Here is an 8,856-nt window from a genome sequence, read left to right as displayed (position 1 = left end):
CCAGCTACTTGCCCAAACTGAGTATTTTTTTTCTAGCACCCTTGGTATTTTTGCAAGGGATCCTCAACAGTTATTACCAGGTCATCTGAAAATGATTTCAATTTATATGATTTGCACCCTACTGTGATTCCTTTTATATTTTCATCCATTCTTATATTTCTCGCTAATGTTTCCAAAGTCAAGATAAACAGTAAAGGAGACAGGGGACAACCCTGTCTCATTCCCTTAGTTATTTTACATTTTTCACTTATAACATTATTCACTAACAACATCGCTTATTGTTCTGAATATATTGCGTCTATTCCATTCATAAAGGTCTGTCCAAAGTCCATCATTTCAATTATTATTTTTTTCATATATGTCCAGGAGACGTTGTCAAATGTCATTCCTCACCTCCAAATATTCCACTACATCCAATATATTTCTTATATTGTCTTTCATCTGTCGGCCTGGTAAAAACCCAGCCTGATCTGAATGTATCAAATCTGTTGACTTGCTAAATGCAAGATGGTTCTTTTAAAATTAGATTCAGAAGCAATACAAATGCAAATGAGTGAGAAGATTACAGGTTTTATTCCAAACAGCAAGCAAATATATATTATCAAGCAGCACTTCAATCTGCCACCAAGAAACCCTGAAGAAGTGGCGAAGTGACCTCCAGGTAGCCTTCGATGCACAGCACTGCAGCAAAGAAGGGCAAAGATTTAATTCCCCAAGGGATTATTAAACTGCACATAGACATCCTAGCAATTTTTTTTTTATGGAAGGGTTTTCATGGATAACAAAGGAACATATAGCATTTCTATTTTCCGTCTTTTCTACAGGTCAGTTACATTTGGTGTGAGACACTGCTGTCATAGGCATTGTGAGTTGAAGGGGAGAGAGAGAGGTGGGGGAGAGAAGGGGAAGGTAGGGAATGCTTTCCAGGGTGAATTTTCTTAAGAAATATGGGAGTGACATATCCCAACAGAGGCTCCTCTGTCATTAGTGCTTCTCTCCCCTTTCTCTATCCAAAGTGAATAATTAGAGATAAGAAAAACTAACTAGAAAATTCCAGCAATACAACTGCTAACTAAGGGAGGATTTCAATCTAGAGAGAAACTTATCAAATTAAAGTTTAAAGTGGCAGAGAGGAAGAGAGGAAGAGAAAGAGAGAGATTAGACCAGAAGCTGCTGAGGGAGCTAAGAAAAGGCAGCACTCTAACCCAGAGCAGATACATCCCAAGGCTGGGAAACAACTGGAATTGGACCAGTTCCTCATCGGAAAGGAGTTGGACATCACCACAAGTACTTTTTCTACCCTCAATAGTCATGCTGTGCTAGAACAAGAATCTGCTACACAGCATGATGAAGCAAGTGCAGCAAAGAATCTTAGCCGCTCCTAAAACAACGGAGGAACACCCATAGTCACTGACAGAATTAGAAAAGGCAAGGTTACTAAGCAAATCTTTCTTATAACTGAGACTGTGATGAATCTGTATGAGAAATGAAATCTTAAGAAATCTTCTAGTTCTTTTCATCAACACAGATTGACAGTGATGAGTTCTGAAGGAATATTTCACATTCACTTATAAGTCTGCATTAAATCCATTATCTCTATGTACATGCGCTGTGGGGCATCATAGCCTATGACAAAATCTAGATGTTGCCATTCAGGAATATCCTTGTGGTAAACTAAGTTTGGGATCTGAGGCAGCAAGAGGGCCATGTCCTTTGAGTCTGCAATCCAGTCATTTCCACCACTCCAGACAGCTGTTGGAAGAGTCATCCGTTGTATGTTGTGGAAAGGTGGTGTTGACTAAAAGAGAGGAGATTAAAAAAAGTTTAAAAGCAGTCTTCAAAGACTTCCTGATCAAAACACACACATATAGGTACAAACATGCAAAACACAAACATATTTCTTATTTGCAGAGAATGCAGGTTGAACTCTTAATTTGTGTAACAACTGGGCATTGTGCTCATTCATCAGAAGTTGTGCAAGAAAGTGCACATAATCCATCCATGAAGAGGAAATTGTGCAGATTGTCTGGTCAATCTACATCTCAGGGTTGTGGCTTCAAGCCTCATGCTGGGCAAAGAAGTCCTGCATTGTAGGGGGTTTGACTCTATAATTTGATGATTCTATGATTTTTTGAGAACCTAAACTTTGTTCTTGTCCTTACTGTTACTAAGCAACTGAGCTTAGATAGTAACATTTGCCGATTTGTTTGTTTGTTTTTAATATCAAGTGGCCAAGACCCTGAGCTGCAGGCCACTCTGCTTGGCTGTAAATCCAGCACTGATTGTCTGGCTTTACTGATTGTTCCAAAAGAATGGAATGGTTTACATGTAGTTTTAAGCCAAACTATGACTGAGCATGAATGTGCACTCTGCCTAAGAGGAGAGCACAGACACTTTGACCCTTCTCTGGTCTCACTACTGCTGCTTTAGCATTAAGGACAAAGCCAGGCTCATGGTTTGTCTCACTCCAAACAAACCACAAATGGAACCAAAGTTTGTTCTCGTATTTACAGCTCATTAGTGTGCAGAATCACAACAGCAGGAGAGTCAAGGGAAGTGTGAAGTGACCAGGTTCTCCTCTCCGGAAGCTCTTCCACACCAGCATTCATGGCAAGCTTTGGTTTGGCTTAGAGTTACCTACAAACCAGCTCAGTGTCTTTGACTCATTATTCCCAACTATCATCACTGTGATTCTTCCTACTGCACCAGTTTTGTTAGCACTGAAGAAACATGATTGCAGTTTCAAGACATTCTGTTCTGACAAATTCCAAGTATGGCTGTTAGAACCAGAATTATATCTTAGTTAGCTAATCTATAGAGGGATAAATTTGAAAGAAAGAATGGAAGCAATCCTCATTGGTGTGGCATATGGCAGATTTGTCAACAAATTTACATTTGAGACACATTTTTTGGCTATAGAAATTAGATATTATCAAGGGAATCTGGAGACCATTCACTATAGTAAATGTGCATCTAATTTAAGATATATTTTGACATATTCTAAAGTAAAGGGACACGGGTGGTGCTGTGGGTTAAACCACAGAGCCTAGGACTTGCTCTGTTCCCTGCTTCTGCCAACCTAGCAGTTCAAAAGCACATCAAAGTGCAAGTAGATAAATAGGGACCGCTCTGGCGGGAATGTAAACGGCGTTTCCGTGTGCTGCTCTGGTTCACCAGGAGCGGCTTAGTCATGCTGGCCACATGACCTGGCAGCTGTACACCGGCTCCCTCAGCCAATAAAGCAAGATGAGCACTGCAACCCCAGAGTCGGTCACGACTGGACCTAATGGTCAGGGGTCCTTTACCTTAAAGTAAATCCAAAACCTCTTTAACCCCCTAGATATTATCAAGCTGGGCCAAATAATTCCCATGTGGGAGTTGTAATGGTGGTAAAATGAATTCCTTGTGCAATCCTTATTTTAATCAAATTTACTACCTTAATGAAGCATATAACCACAATAATCAAGGGAGTGATTAATGATAATGCCTTTATACATTGGCATTGCCACAATAAAGATTAAGATCTGGACATGGGAATGCAAAAGTTGCATAAGGACAAAAGAAACTCAATGTGTTATTGCTTAAACACTGTATAGAGGAGCAATGTGATGCTTAATCTAAAGTATTGGTGCTTTGAGAACATACATGGTCCAGAGAAACAATTGTAGACACAATTTAACAGGAAGGAAATCAGGGAGATCTATAGATTAAGGACAGTAGCATCCGGTGGACTTAAGGAGAACCTAAAATGGGTGTCTGCTATGCAACAAGTTAAAGATGTACTTTTAATGGAAATTATGCCACATTTCTTGCCATATCAGTTATTATTGTAGTCACTATATTTACATAATGCATGGAATTTCTATGAAATGGAGCTAGAAACCTGATTATCAATGCAGTTGCTATAGTTGGTAAAGTTATAGCAGATCCTCTTACATGAGTTGAACCTGTATCAACTGAAGTTAACTGGCTTTTGACTTCACATGAGCAAAGGTGATATTTGGATCTGATTTGGTGAGCATACTGTGACAAATGTCAGGTGCCCGTCCCTCCCACTGCCGAGTGGTGGCAAGAGCCCATGGGGTCCCAGACACCCATACAGGGTTTGTGTCCCTTTGGGGAGTGGAAGATGTTAAATGTTCAGAAAAAGTCAGAAGCCCAAGGCAATATAAGTTCCTCAGCTAAGTTTATTCAACATTTGTCAGTGACAACAACTCACACATGATGTTTAGTCTTTTAGTCGTGTCCGACTCTTCATGACCCCATGGACCAGAGCACGCCAGGCACTCCTGTCTTCCACTGCCTGCCGCAGTTTGGTCAGACTCATGTTTGTAGCTTCAAGAACACTGTCCAACCATCTCGTCCTCTGTCATCCCCTTCTTGTGCCCTCAATCTTTCCCAACATCAGGGTCTTTTCCAGGGAGTCTTCTCTTCTCATGAGGTGGCCAAAATATTGGAGCCTCAGCTTCACGATCTGTCCTACCAGGGAGCACTCAGGGCTGATTTCCTTCAGAATGGATAGGTTTGATCTTCTTGCAGTCCATGGGACTCTCAAGAGTCTCCTCCAGCACCATAATTCAAAAGCATCAATTCTTCGGCAATCAGCCTTCTTTATGGTCCAGCTCTCACTTCCATACATCACTACTGGGAAAACCATGGCTTTAATTATTCGGACCTTTGTTGGCAAGGTGATGTCTCTGCTTTTTAAGATGCTGTCTAGGTTTGCCATCGCCTTTCTCCCAAGGAGCAGGCGTCTTTTAATTTTGTGACTGCTGTCATCATCTGAGGTGATCATGGAGCCCAAGAAAGTAAAATCTCTCACTGCCTCCATTTCTTCCCCTTCTATTTGCCAGGAGGTGATGGGACCAGTGGCCATGATCTTCTTTTTTTCTTTTTTTTTTGATGTTGAGCTTCAGACCATATTTTGTGCTCTCCTCTTTCACCCTCATTAAAAGGTTCTTTAATTCCTCCTCACTTTCTGCCATCAAGGTTGTGTCATCTGCATATCTGAGATTGTTTATATTTCTTCCGGCAATCTTAATTCCAGCTAGGGATTCAGCCCAGCCTTTCGCATGATGAATTCTGCATATAAGTTAAATAAGCAGGGAGACAATATACAGCCTTGCCGTACTCCTTTCCCAATTTTGAACCAATCAGTTGTTCCATATCCAGTTCTAACTGTAGCTTCTTGTCCCACATAGAGATTTCTCAGGAGACAGATGAGGTGATCAGGCACTCCCATTTCTTTAAGAACTTGCCATAGTTTGCTGTGGTCAACACAGTCAAAGGCTTTTGCATAGTCAATAAAGCAGAAGTAGATGTCTTTCTGGAACTCTCTAGCTTTCTCCATAATCCAGCACATGTTTGCAATTTGGGCTCTGTTTCCTCTGCCTCTTCTAAATCCAGCTTGCACTTCTGGGAGTTCTCGGTCCACATACTGCTTGAGCCTTCCTTGTAGAATTTTAAGCGTAACCTTGCTAGCGTGTGAAATGAGTGCAATTGTGCGGTAGTTGGAGCATTCTTTGGCACTGCTCTTCTTTGGGATTGGGATGTAGACTGATCTTCTCCAATCCTCTGGCCACTGCTGAGTTTTCCAATCTTGCTGGCATATTGAGTGTAGCACCTTGACAACATCATCTTTTAAATTTTTAAATAGTTAAGCTGGAGTATCATCACTTCCACTGGCCTTGTTATTAGCAGTGCTTTCTAAGGCACATTTGACTTCACTCTCCAGGATGTCTGGCTTAAGGAACACAAGGAACTCACTCATAGGAACACAAGAACCAAACTGACTGGACAACACAATAATAAATCCGAGCATGAACACTGACAGTTGACAGTTGAAAGTGCATGTGCTTACTTGCCATTAGAATGTTCGTCTACCAACGCTTATACGATTGGTTAGAACATGCCTTGTAACATAAAATGTGATAAACCCAATACATAACACTCATCCCCCCAACTTCCTAACAAAAGGAACAAACATAGTCATCAAGGTGTGCCGGCCTTTTCCACTCCCACTTGGGCCATCGCGGTTCCTGTGCCCGAGTGGGTGACCTAGGAGTACCCGCGATCTGAGTGGGGAGCTCAGCGAGGCCGGCTCTGAAGTGGTCCCTGCTGATGGAGCCACTGAGGATTCCAGCCTGAAGTCGCCCTGCTGGGGTAACTCAGTCACCGGTAACCCGTCTGGTTCCCCCCCTGGCCTGGGCACAGAATCTCCCTAAGTACCCATTTCTCTGTCCTCTGGTTCAACTTGAAGTTCTGTGTTCAGAGGTGCCCTGGCTCTGATCTGGTTGAGGTGTCTCTTCCAAACTAGTCCCCCCTGTTCTGTCCCCCTGTTCCAAACCAGTTCCCCATGTTCTGTCCCCATGGTCTCTGTTCTTCTACCTGCTTCTTCCTCCCAGCAATCCCTGCTCAAAAACACCCTTTTCCTGTCCCCTCAAATACACACTCTATCACCTTAGCAACATCTCATTCTCCAGGCTAAACGATTTCTCTCCCCAATGGCCCATCAACACTTTTTGTCATGTTAACAGGTTTGGTCTTCACTAAGCCTGCCAGTCAGGAATTTTCTGTCTGGCACAGCTCTGCAACTTGTACTTTAATACTTTTTAAATGAAAGCTTCTGTGCATAAAGGATGCTATATAACAAAATAGTTGACTGATAAAGCTTGGAAAACTTAAAAACACCTTGTAGATGGATTCTTTTAATACATGCTCAGTCTATGGATTTATGTTAAGCTACCCACTATCTACCCTCATATAAACACCTTCAGAGAGAAATACTTAATTTGTGAGAAATTCCTACCTGGTTGTGGTGAGCCATGTTTGCTTCCTTGCTTCCCCAGTCAAAGCCTTTGAACTTCCCAGCCTTCACAATCTGAAAAAGAGGTGTGCCATACTTTGAAAAACCAAATGGGCAAAGCAGATGATATAGAATTGTGTGATATGAATAGAGTGTGGTACCGGCATAAACAGTGATGTTAAATGTGTCAAAAACCAATGCTATGATTAAGGCTATGCCATAATGTCTAACTTCATATTTAGTGAGAAGAACAAAAGTTAATGTAAACATACAAAGAAAGCTACACAAAGCCATCTGAAAGCAGTAGACCTGTTTTTTAGTACTGCTTAACCTTCTACGTCTCCTCAGTTCATCTGATATCTTGAGAATGTTTGACATGTGTCCTACTAGATATGAGTTGTTTGTTTTACACCTACCTGGAAGCAACTCTCATCTAACTTAGGGGGACTTTAGTAAACACACATAGGTTTGGGCTGAAAATTTCTCTTCCGATCTAATATGAATTCTCCTCTCTGCCTCTGGGCAGCTGGATTAAGTTGAGTGGTTGGATAAGTAGCCCAGGTATCCCATTGCTCAGAAATCAGAATATTGTGCAGGGATCAGGAATTTCCACTCCACAGTCCAACTTAGTCTGCTAGGGGATCCAGTCTCACCCAAACACTTTCCCACAAAGACACCCACTTGACCATCAGCTGATCTCACTCAAATTCTGCTCTGCTTGGCAGTATTCCATGCCTGATGAAGGAAGGAGTTTGCATTGGAAGTGTTACTAAAGTGAATCAGGAAGAGGTTTGCATTGGAATCCAGAAGGAGCACCTTGCAAGGAGCTTTGACATCCTTGATTGTTCTAATAGGTTATGAACAGGTTGGATGCCCCACCCTGTTGTTAAACTTTGCATGTGAAACTGATCCTGATAAGAATCGGGCCTGTGGAACAAAGGAAAAGGTTCCCCACTTGTGACACAGTCAAAATTGATATAGGCCACTTTAAAGTGTAAATACACCTGTCTAATCATGTCTATTCAGAACCATTCTGTAATGGTTCTAGGGGTTGCTCGTGCGTAAGCCTGTGCCAACACCTGGCTGGGAGTGAACCTTTCCTGTCCGGACAGCCGCTCACCCATGGCTGTCTCAATCGCTGGCAGAATCCGTCAGTGGGCGTTTCTTAAACTTCTTCCAGCAAAGAAGTTCTTTGACGCCCAGTCTCCTCCTACTCTCCCTGCGGGGAAGCCTTCTGCGCAAGGAGGGCGTAGGCAGCGGAGGACCCTTCCTCTCCCCGCTGGTCCCCGGCAAGGAGTCATGTGACCGCCTCTCTGATTCCCCCATCTGCCCCCCTTCTCCACTGGAGCTAAGCTGATTCCCTTCCCCAGAAGATGGGCTGCCTCTCCCAATCCCGGGACGCTCTCTGGGATCCCTCTGGAGCTTGCTCTCTCCCTCCGGCACTGATGGCAGTTCCCTGACATATTCAATAGGACTTATTCCCAGGGAAGTGTTTCTAGAAATGCAGGCTAAGTCACAGAATCAGAGACAGAAAACACCAACTCCATCCTAAAGATTATTTCACACAATTGATCCAAAATAGAGAGCAGCTTCAAGGGAAGCGGGACGCGGGTGGCGCTGTGGGTAAAAGCCTCAGTGCCTAGCGCTTGCTGATTGAAAGGTCGGCGGTTCGAATCCCCGTGGCGGGGTGCGCTCCCGTCGTTCGGTCCCAGCGCCTGCCAACCTAGCAGTTCGAAAGCACTCCCGGGTGCAAGTAGATAAATAGGTACCGCTTTATAAGCGGGAAGGTAAACAGCGTTTCCGTGTGCGGCTCTGGCTCGCCAGATTAGCTTCGTCACGCTGGCCACGTGACCCGGAAGTGTCTGCAGACAGCGCTGGCCCATATGGGCAGGGGTACCTTTACCTTTACCTTTACCTTTACCTTTACCTTTACCGAGAGCAGCTTCAAGGGAAGCAGTGGCTAGGAAGAAACAACTTGATTGTGGAATATATGAGCCTCAAATAACCAGCATGTTTAGCTCTATGGGTTAGCATGATGGGTTTAAGACAGT

The 8,856-nt window shown here is 43.2% G+C and overlaps 1 protein-coding gene across 1 annotated transcript in view; it reads right to left on the bottom strand.

Annotated features, from left to right (window-relative positions):
* Nucleotides 1-680: 680 nt before the first annotated feature.
* Nucleotides 681-8,856, bottom strand: part of LOC114596807 (putative lysosomal acid lipase/cholesteryl ester hydrolase) — a 32,319-nt gene continuing 24,143 nt past the window's right edge. Inside the window, exons 8-9 of the mRNA XM_077930474.1 lie at nucleotides 6,809-6,880; nucleotides 681-1,798 (exon numbers count right to left, since the gene is read on the bottom strand). Coding sequence (XP_077786600.1) covers nucleotides 1,565-1,798; nucleotides 6,809-6,880 — 306 coding nt within the window. The 3' untranslated portion in view covers nucleotides 681-1,564. The remainder of the gene's footprint in view (nucleotides 1,799-6,808; nucleotides 6,881-8,856) is intronic.

This window comes from Podarcis muralis, chromosome 6 (genome assembly GCF_964188315.1).
Source record: "Podarcis muralis chromosome 6, rPodMur119.hap1.1, whole genome shotgun sequence".
NCBI classification, from domain to species: Eukaryota; Metazoa; Chordata; class Lepidosauria; order Squamata; family Lacertidae; genus Podarcis; species Podarcis muralis.
Note: the sequence above shows the minus strand (reverse complement) of the source record. Positions and strands in the feature narration are given on the sequence as shown.